The sequence below is a fragment of the Theobroma cacao genome, chromosome 5, assembly GCF_000208745.1.
Source record: "Theobroma cacao cultivar B97-61/B2 chromosome 5, Criollo_cocoa_genome_V2, whole genome shotgun sequence".
NCBI lineage: Eukaryota > Viridiplantae > Streptophyta > Magnoliopsida > Malvales > Malvaceae > Theobroma > Theobroma cacao.
The window spans coordinates 415,246-440,454 of NC_030854.1; the positions used below are offsets into that span (position 1 = coordinate 415,246).

Sequence of the window (25,209 nt, forward strand, 5' to 3'; positions counted from 1 at the left end):
ATTTCGTTTCCTTTTCGTTGTGTGTGTGTGTGTGTGTGTGTGTGTGTGTGTGTGTGTTGGGTTTTCCTCTGTTTCTCCAAATTTGATGGGAGATTTAGTTGCTAGTACTTTTTCTTTCCTGGATTCTACGTGTATGAAATTCTATTCTAAGTCTCTAATCAGACAAATTCCTCTCTCTGGTCCAAGGTTAAAACCATGTCCGAAAACAGAAAATTATTGGAAGTACTAATTGTGTTTTGTTTTTTCCTCTTATCTTTCGAAAGATTATCAATTTCGGTGGAGCCGCTAAAGTCGCGCCCTGCCTGTCTTTCACGCCATGTCCTTCTCTAATCTTTCCATCTTAGGCCCCCCTCGCCTCGGTCATTCATTATTTGTTTTTCACTGCCATTTTTTTATTTCTTCTCTCTCTCTTCAATCTACCATTTCTTTTTTCAAGCCCCGCATCTCCCGCAATCCAATCACACCTAACATTTCCCGCACTCCACTTTCAAGCGCGTGCACTTACGCAACACTGGATTATTCCATTTGTTAAAACAAAATAAGAGTTTAGTATATTAATTATAACGAGTTATGACCGACTTATTTAATAAACGTCTTAATTAAGTTATCTTGTGTCATATAATACGTTTAAAAAATATATTTATTTTTATATTTATTGATATAATTATTAATATTATATATTTACACAATACAATTGAAGCATATGAACATAATAAATTTAATGTTATATAGTAGTATATAGGTTTATTATTATTATTTGATGTTTTAAAGGAAGAGGGCATGCCATTTATTAATGCCTAGAGAAATCGTCATGAAAGGAAATGATATTGTCTACTTAAAGAAGTAATCCACCTCTAATTCGATGTTTTGAGTCAACAATCAATGAAAATAAAAGATAATATTGAATGAATCAAGATTGGCTTAAAATGTCAAAGTTATATTCATATTATTTAATATCATTGTAATTATTTACATTTAAAAAAATGATAATTAGTTTCGATAGTTGTTAAACTTATAATTTTTAAGTTACTTTTTTTATAAAAAAAAATAAGGTTTAAGATTCAAATTTCTAGTCCCCATCGAACCTTCTCTTTAGATTAATTTTGTCTTTAATATGATATTTAGAAGAAATAGAAGAGCATAGAGTACTTATGTAAGTAGTAACAATAGGAGGCTCCAATGGCGCGTGGAAGTGGGAAATGACAGGTCATCGATAGACAGAAGACAAAAGTGATCTGGTGCAACACTTATATAAGGTGGAAGTCCACAAACATGTGCGTGATGGACGTCGGAGGATCGCAATCATCTTTTGGGTGGACCCACCGCTCAGTCCCATTTTAGGCCCAGCATGCTTGGAAACTTTGCTCTTCCCCGATCCAATTTTGGGCCGAAATTGTCGGTCCAAAATAGAATGACTTAGGTTTTCTCAGTATCAAGATGACAATAATTTATTTAGATGTCATGTGAATTTCACATCAGCAAAGTTGTACGTTCTCAGCAGATAGCCATCAGGATTTTACCGTCTCAATCAGAAGTCATAAACCTTAATTACATTAAGGAAGGATATTATAATCTTAACGAGAATCATGAATTTTACATCAATTATGCATTAAATTAAAATTAAATATTTAAAGTTCACATTAACCTTAACTTGTGAAATGTTTATTGTGAGATAAAACAGTAAAGTTAACGGATTAAAACGAACAATACTTTGTAAGTTGATGTGTATTGTGATAGATTATATTTATTTAATTTAATAAAATTTAAATATTAATTAAATATTTATAAAATTCATATACCCAAACAATTAATAAGATTCTAACACGAATAATTAAAAGATTTGAGATGGGACTGGAGACCTAACAAAGGAATAAATGATGCTAACTGATGACATTGGGGTTTGGTGTTTTCTTCTTTTATAAAGGATAACAAAATTCTAGAAACAATACATTATGATGATATATGCTTTTGGGCCAATGGATGTTTAGACCGCTTAACTCTAGATTTAGTGTTTCTTCCTTTATAAAAGATAAAAAAAAAATAGTATTTTTGACTTAAATTTTTATAAAACTTTTTAAAAAATAAATATTTAAAGAAAAAAAAAATATTTTTCCTTTCGTAACAAAGTTAATGAAACAAAGGTTAAAGATTGATGTGGATGTGATGATTCACGATTATCTTTTACCGTACCAACAAAGTCAAAAACGGCTGCAAGAATTTTCACATGTTGCTAAACTGTTCCATTTGCGGCAGCTCATGAAACACACTGGATTGATTAAATCTCTTTTGGGGTAATTATTTGTTTTTACAATCCGATGATCAACTCCGATGCATTAAATAATATGGAAAATGTACTGATTCAGTTCATGCTCCATGGCCTTTGTTTTCGGATGAATCAAGATTAGCCAGCCAGAGTGGCAGAAGCCAATGCATCTACATTTTCAGTCGGCTCATTGGGTCTGACAGAGACTTGTCAAAAGCTTCTGCCATGGAAGGACCAGAAAAAATATATAATCTTAACCTGCATCCACATATTTGACAGCTGTGGGTTATGGATCAAGAATATATATATATATATATATACACGTGTCTGTCCTATCTAAATTTTATTTCGGAACATCTTGAAAAAGAAAGATAAGACAGAAAAATGCAAGGGAGGAAGTATTTTATTACTATTATTAGTCATATGAAAGCTCAAAGATATTTGGCACTGGATATTGTCTGTATTGGTGATTATCTGCTGCTCCCCGAATCTGCACTAATAAGACGTCGGCAGCCCAACATGGAAACAAAGAACTGAGTTGTTCATGATACAATACTAATATAGTATTGGAACATATTAGTGTATAGCTGATATGTTCTCTTTCTCAAGGGAACCACTGCCTATATTATATTGATTTTCTGTTACCCTTTTTATGGCTTGCAGAAAGGTTACCCCCTTTATCACAAAATGGAATGATTCTTCACTGGTAAAAATTGCTGTCACATTTCTTTCTCATTCTTATGATTTGATACTTATAATACGTATAGATAAACCTGACAATTTTAAAAAAGGGTTCATTAGAAAAATACGAGAACGACATGAAGTTAAGAGAGTTTGAATTTAAAATTACTGTACGTTGTATATTATAAGTTTGACAAACTTATAATATGTATGTTAGTATGTGGTTATGGAGGAAATTAATCGAAATAAAAAAGACAATTACACTAACAATTGTTGATCATATGTAGTTTCAGCTGGTCCTAACTAGAACTTGAACATTGTAGATATCCAAGTACAAGTCAGTTAATGATATGTAGGTTCATGGAAACCTTGAATGAATCTGTAAAAGGTAGGTTTTCAAGGCCGGGCCGCCATTGCTATTGGAACGGATGGATGATGGGTTTCTGTCAAAGAAATTAATGGTATTTGATAAACAGGTTCAAAGCTGGCAGAATCAATGCACAATTGTGAATTATAAATAGAAAAGTAAAACTTATGAGAAGATCCTATCCGTATATACAATTCATTTCCATAAATGCGACGACTAAACATTGGTCAACAAGGTGTTTATGATAACCCTAATAAAGAAGAAGCATGTTGCCAGGAAATCCCCTTTCATTTGTTCTTATTGGGAGGCACATTCTCTTTCAACAGATATGCCAAACATTTTCTAGGAAATTTCTGGCTCTGAGTGACCTTGATGATTAAAAAGTGCTTGAGCATGAGAAAAAGAACTACAGTACTTAGCTCAACTCCATTCAACTGTGCATTGGAAACAGCTCGATATATATATATATATATATATATATATATATACATACATATATATATATATGAAAAACTTAGAAATCCATAAAAGGAAAATAAAATATACAAAATACATACTTAACAGGATTTCATAGAATTGAAATTTTGAGAAAATGAAGAATGAAGTTTTCACTCAACATGAGTAAATGTGAGTACAAATACAATATCTCCAATAAAATTCCTCAAACCCAAGTTTTCGGTTACTAATCTAGGGAAGTGCCAGCCTACTTAATCAAATTGAACTCAGTATAGATGGCCTCAAATGCAGTCCATGCAATCCAAGGAGCCATTTTTCATTTTGAGAAGGTGATTGGGTGAATCATTTTGAACGAGCTCTTGGTCACCAGCCCAGGAACTAGACGAAGGCTTTCAGGCTTCAGGCTTCAGGCTTCAGGCTTCAAGCTTCAACCTGCCCTTGTCGATAGACCCACTTGACCTTTCAAAGATACCTAACAAGCCCATATCCATTGGCAAATGATCCACCTATTCCGCCTTCATCTTTTCCTTCCACCCAATTTAATCATTCCTCTTTCCTTCCTACATAATACAAACAACTTTGATTATTAGTTTGGATTTTTTTAATATTTGGTATTATCTAATTCTTAGCAAAGAAAAGTGAATAAAAGTGATGAAATCTATTACGTGTACTTATGTATGTATTCGAGAGTTGTGATCTTAAAGCATAGAGGGAATATAATTGGATAAAAATTCTCTCAATAATAACTCAATTCAAACTCAAAATAATAATTTGGAATCATCGAACAATGGATCATAATAACCACCTCCTTATTTATTAGAATTGAACTTAAAATTTACATTAATTCAATCAAATATATAATATGTATCTCATAATTGTCCTAGTCAAAGCTAAATTAATGTGGACACATTTTCTGCACCATGTCGTCTATTGGAAGGTCTACCTAATTAATATCCTATCAATGTAAACGTTTAGGTGCCCTACACTTAAAAAAAGGGTCAAATATCTTTCTCATTTTCAATTTGCAAAGACTCATTCCACACATAAATATACATATTTATATATTTATACGATCTTATCCCCCACACCATTTCTTTTCTTTTTTTTCCCATTTTTCTTGTGCTGCCCGACTTGACCATGAGATGAACATAACAATAAAGAAAACAGATTGATGTCTACCCTTCTGTCTGTGAAGGAGGTCTTGTGAGAATGAAAGCTTAGGAAGTCAAACACGAGAATCTATGCATAAGATTAAGGACAGGAGGGGTGAACACTAATCAGGCTAGAATTATTTTGTTCAGCAAGGATGGATTAATATCTTCTGTCAAAACATGAACTAAACCATCTTTCTCAAGCAAGGATATAAAAGAATATATTTCTGATGAAATAATTAATGAAATTTCCTTCTCATCATGTTTTTTTACTATATATATTTGAGGGAAGTTCAAAGTTTTTCCTCTGTGTAGGGAGTATTCCGATGAAAGTAAAATCCTGAATGCATCATAACGATATGAGAGTTTTTACACTCTTAAAATCATCTACAGGAAGATTACATTTAAGTAAAATTTGAAAATATCCCAAATCGTTTTATTAAGAAAAGAAAGGAGTTTTCATCTCAAGGACATAGAATGAGTTCATATATATTATAATTTATATGCTAGTCGTTTCAAAAAAAAAAATTTATATGCTAATAATATAATAATAATAATTTGTTTTAAGGCACATGCAATGAATTATGACACTGTTTCAAAGCACTGTGACATTAGCAGTCATAAACTATAATAAATTTCGTTCTCAACCTTGTGCTGGAGTGGGCTAGTGTCTATCTACATGCCTTAAAAAGAAAAAAAAAAAAAAGAGATTTAAAGGAGAAGAGAATAAGAAAAGGAATTAGAGAAGCTAAACCCATCAATATTCAAGAAACTAAATTCACTCTTCCTGTATATTATTATATTTTACAATCTACAATTTGTTATGAATTTTAATTTATAAAAATGGTAAATGGAGCAAGAGATATTTTAATTTATCATATTCTATTACAGATGGACCGACAAAAATAAGACGTTCCCGAATCAATAATTTTTTTGTTATGTTAGAAAATGAAGCTTAAATTAGAATAAAAAGTGATTATTTCGGTGGACTAAATTTTGATTTCATGACCATGATAGTTTGTAATGTTTGACACCAACCCATAATAATATTTGAAAATAGAATTTTTCAACATTCTTAAAATTTTTATTTAGTAATAACATCAACAACAAGAAAGACCTAATAATACAATAATAAGGGCAATAATGTTAAGTATATATAATTAATATTAAAAAAATTACATGTGTGTGTACAAGAGGAGGGGGACTGACCTAAAGTATAGGTAAGATGTTACATTATGTAGGATCCACAAATGGTATATATAATAATGAGACAAATTTATACCTTTGACGAAAATATAATATTCTTGTTCTACTCATATGCTTTTCCAACTATGCATGCGTATTGATGTGAAAGGCAATTTTAATATTAATAAATTTGTTTTTGGGAAGAAATTTGACATACTATATGAAGGCAAAACATACCCGACAAAGAATTTTTATTGTATTAGTATAGTATATTAATTTCAATTAATGTAAATGATTCTTTAAATAAAAGGCAAAAAACATGTCATATATATTATGAATAAAAATGATCAATGCTTAATTTCATCTAAAAATATTTCTTCTGCCATTCCTACTTGCATGGAATAACTAATACCAAGCAAAGATCGATATCAACTATTTAGAAGTATCACGAAATTGAGATTTCGAATAATAGTTATTATTATAATAAAAGTATAATCAAACATTGAAATAGTTATTTATCGAGAATAATGATAAACGGATTCTCAATTGTGTTATGCAGTGATCTTAATTAACTACATAATGCCTGATTTAAATTTATCGAAAAATGATTATTTTTTAATCAGCGTTTAAGTATTTTAAGTCTCCATGCGTGTACGATATTTAAATGATTAAGTAAGCATCTGCTATAGGAGAAAAGACTCATTCTTTGGTTCTTCATGAGTTAGGCAATTCCTTCATCCATGATGATGAAAGGGTGATGCATCAAAACAAAAGAAAATGGAGAAAAACTAAAACCAGGGGACAAATTAAGATGATATATGAAATATAATAGTCAAGTCAAGGAGAAATAAATTAATTAAAAGGAGAAAAAAAGCAAGGAATGGCATAATTAAACCTTTTTTTTCTATCAACTCAACATATATATAGAATTATAAAATTTTGTTTTAAATAAAACCCAAAATTAACACATTAATAAAAATCCCATCCCAAAAAAATTAAATAAAGAAAAAAAAGGAGAAAAGATGGAAATTAATGTGAATGCCCAAAGAATGTCCCTAAATATATATATATATATATATGTATATATTTAGGGTCCATTGGTCAGGCAATGAGGTTGCAGTGACTGAAAGCGCATGACTTTCTTGAAAACCTCAGTCTATCTACTATATTCTAAGCTATCATCATTTCAATTTAATAAATTTGCATGGCATATTGTAACATGCATTAATTTATTAAAGTTTAGATGAGAATGCAGAATATCTTCACCTACCAAAATAAATCTATTTGTATGAGAGAATATCAAAATAATATTCCAGCAGTCGTGAAGCTTCTTTGAAACTTGGAAAAAAAAAAGGTTCTTATTACTTATTTAAAGATGAATTTTACTACACTCGTTGACGCCTTGTATTTTTTTTCTCAATTAACACATCATGAATATCTTTTTTTCCAAAGTTAACATTTTGTAAATAACTTTCATTCTCACAAGATATTAACCTATTCATAAGATATTAATTAAAAAATTTATAAAAAAATTAAAATCACAAAAGATGTAAGTGAAGTTTACCTGTCATATAAAACTCTAGCTGCATGGATACATGTAAAGGAGTTCATGATATGGCATGGCATGCTTATTCATCATTCATGCCATGAAGATGATCAGACATTGCATGATTTACAATCGAGTTAGCTAAATAAATTAAATTAATTACTAAGAGACTTGCATAAAAGGACAGACATCCTCATTCTCAAACCATGACAGATCCGCATTAAAAGGCTCACGTATTCTCATGCAGCTTAAACTATAGGGAATAGGATAATTAATTATGTATAAACGATAAGAAAAAGAGCATAAAAGTACAATTGGGGGGTTGACTTCACAGGCTAGCCGCTGGAGTGAATCTTTTCAGGCCACCCCCCCCTCACCCCTCTCTGTTTGTTTTCAATTCGGGTGTTATATATATTGCTGTCTTCTTGATCAGCTGCTGCTCCTCCTTATAATATATACTAGCTAACTAGTACTATATACATATGATGTTGGAAATTTATATATATAATATGATTTATCTTAAATATATAATAAAGGGTTTTTTATTCCCCTTGCATGGTTATCTGTTTCAATTTATTAAATTTTATTATTATAATTTATATTCTTGCGTGTTGTAATTAAAGTTTAAATTTTTTGGTTTATTTAAAAAAATGGGATTTGAATTCAATTCTTTGAATTAAAATTAACGTATATAATTTTAAGATTTTTTTCATTTATATAATCTTTTGAATATAGCATGGAGGATGATAAAGAGTTGGTAAACTAAAAAAACTTCACGTGCTTCTTGCAAGTTGACAAATAATACCACTAAAGGGACCCAAGCTGTGGAGGAAGGATTGTCTAGGAGTTCCTTCAGAAGCTGCTCGTTTGGACTTTCCTGCACTTTTTTTCTTAACAACATGATAATATAGAAAAACAAACAACAATTAATCAACTATATGGTAAAGACCTAATGGCAGATGGAGAGCATTTTGGGCTGTCCCTTGTACAAGAAGGTAAAGAGTTTCTGAAGATTGAAAGAGAAATGGATCAGTTGGCAAGATCCCTGTGAATATGATGGGAACAGCACAATTAAAGGGGAAGAACCCTGGTTGAAGTGTTATATATCCGTAACACGTGGGAGGAATGAAAAAGTCCCTTGCTAACCGAAAATTTAATGTACCTTCTCATTCAAACCACTTGGAGACATTCCTTTTCTAATTTCTTTCCTTTTTTTTTTTTAATAGAAGAGATTAAGGCTTCGTGTTTGTTTNGGGGGAAGGGGTTGATTTAAGGCTATGTATATGAAAAGGCTAGGGCAAAACCTGGCAATTTCAAATAAAGACTAGCAATTTATTAAGTAATTTTGTTTACGTATAACAGAAATTTTCAATTCACTGTTAATATTAATTGACTTAATTGTAAACTTAAAATTTTTGTATTCCTTTTAAAATTTTGATAAAATTTCTCTGATTTAGGGGGAAAAAAATTAAAGGAAAACACTTTGGACTTAGATGGACTGGCCATAAATTTTACAGCCTTTAAATGAACAAATGCCACGTTTTTTCTTTCTTCACTATTCTATAGGGAGAGAATCTCTAATACATGGAAGAATCAAATTAGGCAATTAATTAACTAGACTTTAGAAACATATGATAGACCTTTGTTGGCAAAACTGATGAATGTTTTCTCCATTGGTTGGACCACTTACACTAGCATTTTCAAATAACAGTGGTCATTTTAGATAAACAAAGGTGTTTATGGTTTTTTTTTTCTCGTTAGTGCGGAGAGTTGAAGACAAAGGCGGAGGGAGGGGCTAGTAGGGGCCTTCGCCTTCCAAAGTTTCAAAAATTTATTATTTTTTTAACTTTATTTTAAATATTTATAATTTGATTCTTATTTTTAACAATTTTATAATTTCATTTCTTCAAATATTAAATTTTTTATTTTTATCTTTTCAAAATTGAAATCCTGACTCCATCTTTGATTGACGATATATAAAGTGAGTTGATCGACAAAGATCTTATGAAAAAATGCTAGACAAACCGTTGGAGTGTGTAATCATTTGTTATTGCGAGATTTATATGTTTAATTTCTCGCTAATGTAGTAGTTATCCGAAGACTGGTAGACAAGTTTAGACTTACTCTTGAGCTCCGATCTATAGAGACATGTCGATTATGGTAGAAACTAAAACAAGTAACACATGAAACCCTTCATCTTTTTATTTTTTTTCCTTTGCCTTAAATTCTTCCATTATTTTTGTTGGTACATTGAATTGTTTGATAATTGGCAATAGTGCTTATTATAATTAACATGTAAACATAATAATAAAGAAAAGAAAAACACAATCATGGTATATATTTGTAATCTTTTTATGAAAAAAATATATATTTAAAAAATTAATTTTTTGTTTTATATTTGATCTTTCGCAGGATATGTATTCCATGGTAGGCTAGATGGAGTAAAAATTATAATTTGAGATGAATTATGAGGCCTAAATGTACTATAGTCCAATCCTTCACTTCCCCGAGGAGGAGCAAAGCCCGTGATTCCCGTTGGAAAGGCAATTTCATAATCTTCTTTTGAGTTTGGGTCTGCATCAGCTACAGCTTAGCATCACATTAGCTCACACATGCATCACCAGACCCTAGCTCTACCTCTCAACGTGAGTTACTGCTCATTTTCCCTTCACTTTTATTCTGTTCGTGCACTACTTTCAATTAATTATATCCTCCCAACTGTTCATAATCCCTCGTGCAAAAATCGAAAACCAGGTTGGACTTCAATCAAAGTTTCACAACTGCACATATATGTTTCCCACCTGTTTTTGAGGTTAATTTATATGTGAGAATGAACTTTCAAATCTTGTTGTTGCTTAACTAATTTCGATTTGAGTAGTTTTTCCATACCTTTTAGCCAAATTCGATATTGATAGATCAAAAATGTTTCATATGCGGTGGTAAAAATTAAATCATGTTGTCAAAATGGCCCTAAAGGGTTTTTATTTAAAATCATCTCTCAACGACCGACTCAATCATTTAAAATTAATTTGAATTTTTTTGATAATTGACTACTTATAAGTTTATTTTTTGTGTTTCATGGTATGATTTAAGGTTATTGTATCTTAGCTTTTGAACTTTTAACTTGTAACGATGTTTGATATTAATAAAACTTTACTTGATCGAGAAAAAAAGAATAATTTCACAAAGAATTTGTTGAAATATTATTTGTCAAACTCTAGGGAGAATTACACTCATGGAATTATAAATAAAAAAGAGGTTTTTTTTTTTAATTTTTTATTTTGGGTTAGGGAACAATTTCAACCCGGCCGCCATCAGTTCATATGAAAGTCTTTCATTTCATTTAGGCAAGGGACAAAATTAATAAGAACAAAAGTCCACTTTAAAGTAAGTAGAGCTCAATTTAGATTCCGACAAAGCAAGTTTAAAATTGATAAAGTATATAGTTGTAATAAAATTTCCTGATTAATCTTTTCTTAAAATAGTAAGATAAGCATCTCTAATTTTTCTTTAGATTATCAGGCCCAATTACCAAGACATCTCTAATTTTCTTTTGAATATAGTTGGCATCAATGCATGACTTGGCATCGATGTGTGGAGCCATGCATGCATGGATGTGTTGCATGCATGCATGGCATGGATAGTATAAAATATTTGTAATATATACATAAGGATGTGAGTAAATATTATTGTTTACTAGTCCCAATCCCAAGAGAGAGAAGGGAGAAGAAACAGGTTTGTCTGTCTTCCCTGTTAAGATCTAGGGTTTCCCATATCCTCCCCTCTGTTCAAAGACCTGTAGCTTTGTTTTGCCTTTGCTTAGAGTTCGATGCTTCCTTTCACCCAGTTTTCTGTCTGTCCTGCCATAGAAAGAAGATAAAATAAGCTTGCTCTGATCAACCAAGAAGGCCCAACCCTACAAATTAGTGTAGTATGACTAGATTTTCAAGCCTCTATGTTCACCCTGTGCATATGTTTTGTTTCTTATTTTATGCTATGATTCCTAGACTTGGATATTGATAGAGAGCGGGAGCTAGCTGGAAAGATGGAGGGAAATAATGGCACGGAATGTTCAAAGACAAGCCCATCTAAACAAAACCAGGCTGAGAGTGAGAGTACTGAAGAAAATGATGGTGAAAGTAGGCCTAAGAATGGAGGAAGCTCAAGCAACAGCACGGTGGAAGAGAATGAGAAGAAGCCTTCCGTGAGGCCTTATGTCAGATCCAAGATGCCAAGGCTCCGGTGGACACCTGATCTTCACCTTCGTTTTGTTCACGCGGTTGAGAGACTCGGTGGACAAGACAGTGAGTTCCATCTCTAACCCTTCCCAGTCTCTGGTCTGATCTTACTTTGGTCGTAATTAACTAAGAAAAAAAAAAAATTCTTGGTACAGGAGCTACCCCAAAGTTGGTTCTTCAGCTGATGAATATAAAAGGACTTAGCATCGCTCATGTCAAGAGCCATCTTCAGGTCAATATGGCTATAAAAGCTTGTAAATTAGCTGATAATTTCTCATTCCATACTCATATATAGATAGAATGAATGAAATCATTTGATCTTTTGTTTCTAACAATGTTTTCCTTGTCTGCCTTTGGGTATTTTTCCATCAGATGTATAGAAGCAAGAAGATTGATGATCCTGGACAAGGTACGTTAATTACTTCAATCTCTCCATCTTCTTTTTCCTTTCCACTGAATTAGCACTACTAGGGTTTCGATCAATGGTCGTCCCTGATGCATACGAGTTACTTTTACATGACCAGTCATAACCGAGCATAGGCATCTTGTGGAAAGTGGAGATCGAAACATTTATAACCTCAGCCAACTTCCCATGCTGCAAGGATATAACAATCATCATCATGGCGATAGTTCTAGTAGTTTCAGGTACCAAGATTAACAATCAAAATCCAACCTATCACATTTTTTAAATGTAACTAGTCTATATTTCAACAATGGAATTAAATTTCTAAGCAAAATTTCACTTCTTTTCAAGATACGGAGATGCTTCCTGGAATGGCCAGGAGTGCTTGCAGCGTAATCCTTATTCAAGCAGGAGTTTCATTGATGAACCAAGACCAGGACTGCATGGAACAATGACGGAGAGGATCTTTGGCAGTAAAAGTACAAGCAATTGGACCAATTACAGTCTCAGGATGGGCAGTTCCTCCTTCAATGCACTACCTAGCTGGAAAAGCCATGAACTGAAGAATGAATTCCCATCATCTCACAATCTTGAATCCTTCCGAACCCAGCCAAGATCAGGCGCAATTGAGCTCAACCCCACAAGCCAAACGCAAGCTAAAGTAGAAGAGCATATAAGTTTCGGCAGAAGTATTGGCCCTTCTGATGCAAACAAAACGAATGCACAAGAGTGTAAGGCGATGAAAAGAAAGGCTCCAGATTGCAACCTTGATTTGGATCTATCTCTGAGGCTAACACAAGTGAATGAAGAAAGCCAGCGAAGGTCCAAGGAAGACGATGTTGGCAGTGAGTTATCTCTGTCATTGTACTCACCATCATCCTCATCAAAGCTTAGCAGATTGAAAGGAGAAGATCATAGTAAGGAGAGTGCAAGAAGGGTAAGTACTCTAGATCTGACTATATGAATGGGACAATTCTAAGTGAGATCTTGAGGTACTTATCCAAGAGGAAGGTTTCTCTCATTGTCTTGTACCAATATTACACCAATTGATAATAACCATTTTGTTTTTTTTTTATACTGATTCTCTGTCGTTTCCTTTGGATTATCTGGCACCCTATCAAATTTGAATTTAGAACTATGTCGAGACAAGTCATGCTACAATTCCAGCTTCATTTTCTTTATGACAAAACGAGAAGACCGCCATGTCTTGCTGGCAAGAAATGGGATATGTTTTCACAAAATGTTGCATGAACTGCTTCAATTCATATTGATCCATAGAGATAAGAACCTTAAACAGATTTATAATGCTTCGATAGCTTGCTTTATTTCATTTATTTGAAAATCACTTTAAAGTTTATGATTCAGGGACCTGGATGGAACCACGCTTTGAAAACAGAAAGGAAACTAGCAACTTTGCGAATATTAAATTAACAAGTCTAGACCCTGAGATTTTGGTTTTGAGAACTGGATCTTGCCATCCAACTATATAGCTGTATTCTTCTAAAGGCCTTCTTGCTGCAGGAAATAGGTGAGGGCAAGCATATCTCTCTCGTCCTTCAATGCTTGGTATTCAGCTGCAACCAGAAGGTCAATTGTTAATTTCTTGTCTTCAAACTCGTAAAAGAAAAGATTAAAAGGAAAGATGAACAGATGATCAGTCTAGAATCTAGATGCTCCAGGAATGTCCACAATGCACCAATGGCTCAGATAAAGTTGCTAAATTCACCTTCTTTCCTTGCCTCTTCTTTCTCAAGAAATTCAATCTTCTGTTTGATTTCATCGTTTTCTTTTTGCAACATCGCACGTCGATGTTTATAGTAAGAAACCTGCGGAGCTAACTCCGCTATTTTGGCCTGCAATTGTCACCCAAATAGACAAAAGAGAGATCATAGAGAGTTTATAAAGTATTTGGAATAGAAGATCATTGAACTTTAAATCAGAAAAAGAAAAACATACTAGTAACATTGATAAAGGAATTAAACTAGCTACCTGCTCGGTCTCTATGTCTTTGTTGAGTTTTTCAATGTATTCCATCCTCCTCAGCCGCGATTTCTGAGCTGAAACTCTGTTCGCAAGCAATCTATAGGACAAATCAAAAAGTGTTACGTGAAAGATTAAGCTATATAAATTGGGTGTTTTGGTGCGTCAGTATTTATCGTTAAAAAATCCTGTCCAAATTAAATAAACAATTTCATAGTATGAGTATGTAGATAAGTCCACCGTTTCATCTTCTTCGGGTCCATGGTAGGTTCAAAGCTCCGACCCCATTTTTGAGTCTCTGTTACAAGAGACGACGAGCTTTGTCCAACCAGATAAGGCTTCCTCAGTATGACTAGGGAGTCACTTGCCGATCTTTTGTGCAACGAGATGGCCCTGCGGGGTTCAGTGGCCTGGAGGGAGGACGTCAGCTCCACAATGTCAAGGGAAGAAGGTGGGTTGCTGCCCTCGGGGCTGATCATCTGCTCAGGATTTGGAGAAGTTTGGTCCTTTGGAGGCATGGTGATGTTTCTTCAGCAACTATGCTACCTGCAAGCAAGGCAAAAGTTACAGTACATTTCTCAGTCAGGATATAAGCAAACAAAGCACAAGAAAGAAAGGAAAAGCCAGACAAAATCTGAAGCTAGCCAGCCATGCTGGGTTTCATGTCTACTCACTTAAAAGACCTTGAATTCCCAGGCTTGAATCTCTAGGGCTGCAATGACCATGGTTATATAGTACTTAATTTCTCTATATCTGGTAAGTCATTGATAGTAAACTCCTTTATAAGTAGAATATATACATGGTAAGTCTATCTATACCAAGCTGAAACAACTTGACAAAATAATAATGGTGAAATGGCTATTTCCTCTTCAATGCAGGTGTCTTTTGGTAAATAAAAACTCATTCATAAAGAAAGAAATTATTACTTACAGAGTAGATACATGCATGCTCCTAGAAGAAAAGAGATTCAAAATGTTTGAGTTCAATTCTTAAGAAGGATAAAAAATTGTTTAAGGTAAGTATGCGTTGTGAAAAACGCATGTCACGTGATGCTTCGGTGGACATACATGTGATAAATTTTCTCTATACGATAACTCCGAATTCACATTTCTTCTTCTTTTCTTATTACTTTGTTACGATAAATTTGAATGTTCGTGAATATTTACACTATATGCAATCTTCTTTCGGTTTCATTTCTAAAGGTAATATAACTAAGGGGAGGCTTTACTTTTTTTTTTGTTCTGTTTGAAAGGCAATGATTTACATAATAATGTAAAAGCTCTTAGCACATAGACTTTTGATTTTGTTAATCCGTCTATTAAGAAGTTTATTTCTCTAAAAATACGAGAAAGGCTCCACTTTAAACCAAATGCGTCTTAAGAGGGTTTTATTGAGGTCCATAATTGGCCTTATTGCGGTTTGTATTTGAATCATGGATCAATCTTAGAGATCAATAGCATCAACATACATGATTACCCAATTGAGATCCATATATATATATATATCACTACAACCTTCTATTCATAATTTGTAATGCAGTCGTTATTTATCATAATATTTCAACCATGTTTATTGCAATTTTCATTCCAATTGGAATACAAAATTGGCCCGATTGAATGTTCTTCTGGTACCAAATTACATACTAATTCTACAATGAAAAGAAACAAAACAAAGAGACAAAAAGAAAGTGAAACTATATATGGGAAAGACATGTCATAGATTAAATGGGCAGAACTCGAACTTGAGACCTTAAGGTATGAATTTTCAAGAAATAAAATATTTATTATTTTTGAAAAGCTAGAAATAAAATCTTTGTGCCTTATGAAATTGATTAAGTTATCTAATTGAGATGAGTTTTCTTTTTAATAACTAGTATAACCATTACCCAACTTCACTAAAATGTATGGGAAAATAATTAGTCGATGATGATTCCATTAATCAAAAATTAAGCTAAACTCGAGATTCATTAACTCTTAATTATACAAATTTCCAAACTCAGGATGGTATATGATAAAGAAACTTAAATTTTGGATTGATATACGAATTTGCAGTACCAACCAGTTACATGAAATTCAAGTTCAAGTAAATATGAGCTCAATCTTAAGTTTTTCATTGAAATTAAAGTCAGTAAAATTATAGTTTAATTAACTTCATAAAATAGAAGTTTATAACAACAAAATCAATTTCACCAAGTACTGAAGAAAAATTAAACATCAAGACCATATGAACTTGCTAAGAAAACTACTTTGATAGTTGCAAATCAAACCAATGAAATCAAATTAATCTCAAGTTTAAGCGGAGAATTATACATCTTTGAACTCAGCTTGCTCACAAAATAAGTCTCACTATTTAATAACTTTTTTTACTGTAGCAATTACTGTTTTTTTTTTAAAAAAAAGCAATCAAATTTTTATTAAGATAATGAAAAGAAATTTACATGCCGTAAAAAAAGGCTGAGAGAGAAGAAAGAGAGACCCTTTTAAAAGACCTTTACAAAAAACCAATGAATTAGTCATTTGTGTGCAGAATTTCGATTTTTATCAATCTATCAATGAATGAGTTAATTTCTCTTAAAATGTATGTTTCAATTATGATGTTTCATTCTAGGTAAAGTCTTTAGCAATAAGTTAAAGACTTTGGATGACATAGTGGCTTAATGCTAATAAAATCAACTTTCAAAAAAAAAAATTACGTTTTAAGTCAATTACATTAAATCAAATGCCTTGACTATTCACAATTAGTATATATATATATATATATATATAAATGAGAGAAAATGACACTAAACCTTTAGAAGAAGGAAGAAGGCAGCAATTAATACAAGGAAAACTCGAAGTACCTTCTTGAATTATTAACTAGTGTCCAATACATGAAAAATATCTACCAATGCAACCAAATCTCGTGGTGCCGTTTGGCATATTTTTTATGCATAGAATCTCTATTCCCTATCTCCACCATTCTGTAGCTGCCACCTCATGGCGGATTCTATCTTCACCCTGATGTGGCAGAAGGCAGGCCCTGGTCGCCTGCTCCATGAACCCAAACTCAAGCCCAAGGTTCCATACAGATCCAAAGGTCTGACACACTGTACAGTTGGCTACACAGGTTGATTCATCATCAGCTTTGAACTCTTTCCCGACTGGCCCTTGGACGGGACACCGGAGAATTTATATGGCAAAACTTGCTCGGACGGATAACATTCTTGCAGGTTAGGATTTCTGCGGGAGCGTTTTATGCAGAGGAAGAAGAGCAGAAAGGAAAGAAAGACAGTAAAAAGTAGGAGAAAAACAAGCATCATGATCTCACCATGCAAAGCGAAGTGTCTGTCACGAGAGAAGAGAAGGTGATCGTCTTGCTGAGGATCGTCAGGCGCCATTGATAACAGAGGAGGAGGACTAGCAGCCATGTGGGAATTAATGGAGGAGTGTAGGTTTAGCTAAAAGGGGTCGGGTCTCAGAGGGTTTTTAAATAAGATAGAGGTTATAAGAGTATTTATGGAAGTCGTGACAACCGGTGTGTCATTGTTGAAACAGTGAAGAATGTTTGGTGCCATTGGGTGGTAACGTGGAAAGAGTGCCAATCGCCATTCTTTTATCAAGGAGCGTGAAGGCTGGGGGATGAGGCCCCAAGGGATGGCCTCCCCCTGTCCGTGCCCACGACTTTACTAACTTACCTATATAACTATGCTTGTTTTGTTTTTGGCCTCAGAAATCATGGTGTGGCACCATGGCTTGAGCTCGAAAATATATAAAGCTATGCTTCCCAAAATTACTCCTAACTACTTAATATAATATAAATTAAAGGGTAGTTTTCTTTTCTTCGGATAGCCAATTATTGTGGGATAATTCTTAAAAAAAAATAGCATTGGAATCGATTAAGTCTCGACCCTTTCTTCTTTTTATGGTGAAACATGTATATATGGTAATTATAATCAAAATCAAGCATTACATGTCATATAAAAAATCACTGAACAGACAAATCAATCAATAAGTCAATTAAGATCTTAAAGATCCAGTACCTCAATTTTACTATCAAAGCAAGGCTTTATTGGCTTTAGAATTACTTACTATGATAGTTACTACAAATATGTGGAGATGTTAGGAGATTATAGACCTAGATGCTTCTATGAAACCCTGTAAACCTTGCAAATCATCTACACCTATAGTTTAGTTAGGGAAATGATGCCAAAAGTACAGCAAAAAAGAAGAATATTTTCCTTTTATAATTAATGATACATTAGGATAATGAAGATGAAATGAAGGATAAAAAAGGGGATTGTTGATAGGGACATGTGAAAGACATATGAAGAAACAGCCAAAATCTTGTTTGGTTTGATTAAGATATGAGAGGAAGCCCGAACTAATTTACAAACGCTGAAATTAAAGGTACATCAGAAGAAAAATAGCCAAACATTGCCTAGCATACGGATGCGTGGTCCTTGGTGTGATTTTAAATGTCGATAATTGATACTAGATAAGCATCAGAGTAGTACATCTAGAGTTTATAAATTTTGATTAAGTCATGCAAGTCATGTTCATGTGACGAAATAGCAAAGATTTTTCAATTTCGAATAATTGAAAAATGACAATCTGTCCTCACAGCAATGACTTACTATTCACAACATAGGGTGCGCGTCCATGGCCCTTCCGAGAAACAGGCCTTGACAGGTCCACCTTGTATGACAACATTGGAGTCGGGTTGTGTGCTTAATTGCCTTTTCCTTTCTTGGTTTATTGTAGTTTCACCGACCCCTTTTTTCCCCCCTGATATGATAAGAAATTAACTTATTCCAAGAGTATAATAAGTTGAACCAAAGCAATGCCACATAATTTCATTGTACATGATGATTAGGCAAGTCGTTTTAAACCTAGGACAACGACAGGTCCCGATGATAATCTGCATGTGGGCAAGGCTTGAAGAAGTAGAAAACAAAATAAGTACCACTCTATTCAGCAAACAGAATGATTAATATTTTCTTCTCACTAAAGAATCCCAATTTTCTTGGGACCTACTTCTACTTTTCCCTGATGGAAACTCAACTTTCTGATATTGGTTGCTGACCAGCTATAAACAAGAAAGATTTACATGGCAGAAGACATATCCCTCCTGTCGTTCCTGGCAATTATTTTCTAATTGGTAAGAGACATTTAGAATCTTAATTTGTTATCTGTCGGTGACAGGATAGATTACAATTATAGTAACAACCTCCTTTTTCTGTTTAAATGTGAACTATATATCAAGCTGGAGAATCAAAGCATGATTTTGTACAATAACATTGGTTTGCTGAAATATTATTGCCTAATCAAAGTAGATTTGGTATTCCGAGCAAGAAAAACAAGGCCTGATTTCAACATGAACTCATGTTTGATGAGCCGCATGAAGAATAAAACGTCCTCTCCTAGGGCAGAAGAATCTTCCTGGCCCTGTAAACATGATTTACACCCTTCTTTGTTCGCTGCACAAAATGCCCAACATGGCTGTCACACCCGTCAGCTCTTCTGTTTTATTTTTTTTTCCTGATTTTGACTTGTTGAAGGTTTAAGACCTGTAATCCATGGCTGGATTGACCCCTACACTAGCTTAGCATAGCATAGGTTTTGGATAGTTTCTCGGACTGTCTTTTTCCTGATTCTTTTGGCACATGGGCTGTCAATATGCGGGGAAGGCATCATCTTCTCTTCCTATTGGCTTTTTAGTCTAAGTTTAACAGAGTTTTCACTATATGAGGCAAGCCCATCTTTAATACGTCATTCCTTAAGTCCAAACTCGTCTAGTTTCAGACCCAAATAGGCCCAATAGTAACTTTACCGGACAAGCATTGTATAGATGCTGCTGCAGCTGCAATTTGAACAAAATTCCGACTCCTTCGGAATTCCATTCTTATTCTATGTTCTGATGAATATGCTTTCAATAAGAACGAGAGAAATCGGATGTGCAAGCCACCTAGTAACTTTTATATCGTTTGATTTGATCAGTTATTTTCTTTCATTTTCTGTCAATATTCCTGGAAATTGCTTTTGCAGATTTTTTTGTTTAACCGAACTCGACATTCCCAAAAATTTTCAAACGTCAGTTCTACTAGTGGAGCTAGTGGAGCACATATCCGAATCATGATTATTCGAGTAACATGTTCAATCTTGCATGAACCGCTTGTCAAAATGACCACCTAATTCATAACTTGGAATCAAAGAGATGTGATTTTCCTCTAGTATGTTGAGATAAACCTATTCATGAGTTTTATTTACTTTCTGAACTATGTATTGGACATGTGTCCATTTTGCTTCGTTGTACTGATTTGATAAACCAAATGATAGTTTATTTGTGTAATGCATGTTTGGCTTAGTATCTATCATACACCTGTCTGTACAAGTTTTAACCATGTATGTAAGATATAAATGCTTGTAGTTACTCATCGCTTAATGTAGAAGCTCGATATTAACAAAGGTTCTCTTCTCTTAACTTTGTTTAGTTTTTAGCATTACTGTTATATATCCTTTAATGCTTTGAATAGAACATATCATGGTATCAAAGCATACAACTGATCCTCGAGCCATCTAAAACTCTAAAAACCAATCTTAAAACCTTCATTTACACCTTTTAAAAATTAACTCTTCTTCAAACGATGTCAACTTCAACTGTTACTCAATAAATACCACCTATTTTTGAGGGTTCAAACTATTCTGTTTGAGCTGTTAAGATGAAATCATTTCTAAAAGGTGTTAACCTTTGGAATACTGTTGAGAAGGAGATTGAACTACTAGTACTGAAAGGGAATGCTTCATAGGCACAAGTGAAGCAATAAGAAAAGGACATTGCAAAAAGATATAGGACTTTGTTTTTCCTACATTTAGCTGTATCTGATTCAGTTTTCAGTAGGATTATGGGGTGTGAGTTAGCAAAACAGGCTTGGAGCAAGCTTAAAGAAGAGTTTATGGGGTCTGCTAGAAGTAAACAGATGCCTTTACAAAACCTTAGCAGATCATATGAACTTTTGAGAATGAAAGAAAGTCAATTAGTGCATGAATTTGTTGATATAATGATAAAGTTGGTAAATCATATTTGCCTTAATGAGAAAGACTTTTACCAATAAGAAAGTTGTGGAGAAGGTTATGATTAATTTACTAGAGAGGTTTGATGTTACAGTCACTTCTCTAAAACAGGTGAAGGACATCTCAAAACTCATAATCACTGATTTGGTGAGTGTTTTGGAAGCTGATGAATAGAGGAAAGCTGTAAAGAGAAATGAGAAGGTTGACCATGCTTTCTCTGCTCATGTGAAGGGAAAAGCACATGCATATTCTTTTTTCAAAAGAATTCAAATGAAATTAAGGAGAAAAACAAAGCTGGAACACATATAGGAAAGTTTCATAATAAAAAAAGACAAATTTTCAGCTTGTTCTTACTGTAAAAAGAGAAGTCATGCAAAATCTTATTGTTAGTATAGACTTGGGGTCAAATGTAATGCATGCAAGTGATTAGGACATATAGAAAGAGTTTGCAAGAACAAAGCTGATGCAACAGACGAGAAACCATAGACTTCAACATAGGTTGAGAAGGTTGATGTAGTAGAGGAAGTTTTATTCATGGTTACCACAGAGTCAAGCTCAAAGGATAAGAATCATTGGCTTCTTAACAGTGCATGTTCAAACCACATGACTCCTAAGGTTGAATTATTCATAGAAATTGATGCTAATCATCGTTCAATAATGAAAGTAGGAAATGGCTATATATTGCAGGCTACGGGGAACGACAAAATAGTTGTAAAAACTGCCTTAGGCACCAAGTATGTCTTCAATGTGCTTTTGGTTCTAGAAATATCTCCAAATCTTTTGAGTGTAGGTTAATTAGTTGATGGTGTAGAATTTTTTGAAGAATAAGAAATTTCAAGCTCACAAAGAACACACCTCACAAAACCAGAAAACAGAGGAAAATAAGAAGCATCAGGAACTAATTTGGGAAAAAACCAACCATCTATATTCTTGGATTCGTATATATAAGCATCAAGGTAACCGTGCCTTAAGATTCGACATTGGAGAAAACACCTTGTTGCACCACATAGTTGTGCACAAAAATCCAGACATTGGATCCTGTGCATTGCAACGACTCAGCCTAACGGCTACAAGAAAATAAAAGACTGAACATAAAACATGTTTTAATTGCCTTAACAGACTGAACAAAAAAAAAACAACACAAGGACTGGCGTTTAAGCCACAACAAAAAACAGAAGAAAACAAAACAACATAACAGCAAATGTTTCATTTAGTTATTACATAAAGAACCAAAACGACATAGTATCCTTCATGCCTTCTTTCTTTTAGCCAGTAGCTGCTTCGCGCCCAAATTCATTATTCTTCAACTTTTACCAGCTGGAATTACTGAATCTTCAACACACCTCATTAATTCCAACTGAGTAAACTCCTAATTTGTCCCTTAGAAACTCAAAACGATTTACACTTAATCCCTTGGTGAAGACATCAGCCAATTGCTCCTTGGTAGGACAGTATTGAAGTTCTATTTTACCTTCCTTCACTGCATCTCTGAGTGAATGATATTTCACCCTGATATGCTTAGTACGATTGTGCTGTATTGGATTCTTAGCTATAGCCATAGCCGATTGATTGTCAACATAAACTAATGTTTTTTTGTTCTGAGAGAAACCTAATTCATTCAAAATCTTCCTTAACCATGGTGCTTGATTTGTTGCTAAAGCAGTTACAATGTACTCAGCTTCTGCAGATGATTGAGCTACCACATCTTGCTTCTTTGAGCTCCAGGAGAATACCCTACTGCCAAAAGAAAAACAGTAGCCATTTGTACTCTTCGAATCATCACAAGAACCTACCCAATCACTATTTGAGAAACCCTGAAGTTCACTGCTTTTAGTCTTCAAATACTTCACACTAAAATCTGCAGTCCCTCTTACATATCTAAGGATTCGTTTAGCAGCAATAAGATGAGTTGTTTTTGGATCTTGTAGATACTTGGACAAGAAACTCGTTGCATACATCAAATCTAGTTTGGTTGCAGCAAGATACAATAAGGATCCAATTATACTCCTGTATAGCTTTTCATCAGCATCTAGTGACTCATCTTGATTGCAAAACTTGCTTCCTGCAGCCAATGGAGTCCCAACAGCCTTACACTGATTCATCTGAAATTTCTTTAGTAAATCATGAGCATACTTTGCTTGATGAATCATGATGCAGCTTGAAGATTGAATAAATTCCATCCCAGGAAAATAGGACATTTGTCCTAAGTCAGTCATTTCAAAGACTTTCAACATCTAAGACTTGAATTCAGCTAAACATTCAGACTCAAGACCTGTCACCAGCAAGTCATCAACATACAAAGCAACTATAAGCTCAGCAAACTCATTTACCTTTGTTATATAAAGAGTTGCTTCAGTATTGCTCCTGTTAAACCCTTGATCCAGTAAATGTGCATCGATCCTCTCATACTAAGCCTTGGCGCTTGCTTAAGACCATACAGGGCCTTCAACAATTTGCAGACTTTGTTTTCAGATCCTTTTTCCACATAACCCTCTAGTTGCTCTACATAAATGTCTTCCTTCAAGTAGCCATTTAGAAAGGTAGACTTTATGTCTAATTGATAAATTTTTCATCCTTCTCTTACAAACAAGGCTACCAGCAACCTGATTATATCATGCCTAGCCACTAGAGCAAATGTCTCCAAATAGTCTATCCCATAAATCTGTGCAAAGCCCTTCACAACTAGTCTGGCCTTGTATTTGTTAACAAATCCATATGGATTTAAGTTTGTTCTAAATATCCATTTCACACCAATAACATTATGATCTTTAAGTCTATCTACCAGCACCCAGGTCTTATTCTTCTTAATCATGTTGAATTCAGCATCCATAGCACATTTCCAGTTACTGTCAACACTAGCTTCCATGTAGTTGACTGGTTCTGTCATGGCTAAATTGCATATGAGGTTGTTGTTCATCAGTTTCATCTTCATTCTTCAAGCCTTAAACAGTAGCATTTCTCTAATTCCAAAAATACCTTTCTTCAAAATTAACATCTCTGCTGATAAATATCTTCCTAGACTCGAGATTATAGAGTCTGTAGCCCTTTGTCACTTCACTGTACCCAATCATCACAGCCACAAGTGCTTTGGCATCAAACTTAGCTCTCTTTTCATCTGGAACTTTGGCATAACACACACAGCCAAATATCTTAAAGTGTGACATTGATGGTTTGTATCCAAACCACATTTCATATGGAGTTTTATCACCTAATACCCTAGTATATGACCTGTTCAACAAGTAATTAGCAGTATTAACTGCCTCAGCCCGAAATTCCTTAGGCAAACTCCCCTGATACGGCAAACATCTGCCCATCTCTGCAAGTGTTCTGTTCTTTCTTTCAGCTTTCCCATTCTGTTATGGATTATAGGTGACAGTAAGTTGATGTTGCACTCCACACTTTGACAGCAAATCCTCAAACTTTTCTGATGTATACTCCCTGTCATTATCACTTCTTAATGACTTAAGTTTCATACCAGAATAATTCTTTGTAGATGCCTTGAATATCTTGAAATACTTCAAAGCTTTAGATTTTAACTTCATAAAGTATATCCAGTAATAGCTTGTGAGGTCATCAATGAATACAATATAGTATTTACTTCTACTTAATGATGGAGTCTTCATAGGTCCATATATGTCAGTGTGGACTATCTCCAACTTTTGAGTAGTCTTCCTTTGACTTACCTTAGGAAATGGTTTCCTAACCTGCTTACCTAGCTGACAGGTTTCACACAGTTTCTCAAGTTTCACAATCAAAGGTAGGCCTTTCACAACTTTGCTAAAATGCATAAGTGATAGTGAACCATAATTCACATGCCCAAAACGTTTATGCCAAAGATCTGAAATATCATACTCACTATACAAAGCTACTTGATCAGTATTGGCCAAATT

General features: G+C 33.9%; 2 protein-coding genes and 1 long non-coding RNA gene across 3 annotated transcripts; 1 reads left to right on the forward strand and 2 right to left on the reverse strand.

Moving 5' to 3' along the window:
- LOC18597485 (probable transcription factor RL9) lies at positions 11,347 to 13,364 on the forward strand. Its single transcript, XM_018120752.1, has 6 exons — positions 11,347 to 11,384; positions 11,657 to 11,953; positions 12,043 to 12,119; positions 12,260 to 12,296; positions 12,412 to 12,532; positions 12,642 to 13,364. Exons 2-6 carry the CDS (start codon positions 11,695 to 11,697, stop codon positions 13,252 to 13,254), a joined length of 1,107 nt encoding a protein of 368 aa, XP_017976241.1. The 5' UTR covers positions 11,347 to 11,384; positions 11,657 to 11,694; the 3' UTR covers positions 13,255 to 13,364.
- LOC18597486 (basic leucine zipper 19) lies at positions 13,569 to 15,059 on the reverse strand. The gene is made up of 5 exons (XM_018120753.1): positions 14,945 to 15,059; positions 14,511 to 14,816; positions 14,280 to 14,370; positions 14,017 to 14,143; positions 13,569 to 13,864 (listed from the first exon to the last, which is right to left on the reverse strand). The coding sequence occupies exons 2-5, from the start codon at positions 14,786 to 14,788 to the stop codon at positions 13,791 to 13,793; spliced, it is 570 nt and encodes a 189-aa protein (XP_017976242.1). The 5' UTR covers positions 14,789 to 14,816; positions 14,945 to 15,059; the 3' UTR covers positions 13,569 to 13,790.
- LOC18597487 lies at positions 17,085 to 18,018 on the reverse strand. Its single transcript, XR_001927775.1, has 2 exons — positions 17,577 to 18,018; positions 17,085 to 17,488 (listed from the first exon to the last, which is right to left on the reverse strand). It is a non-coding gene; the product is annotated as an uncharacterized LOC18597487 (long non-coding RNA).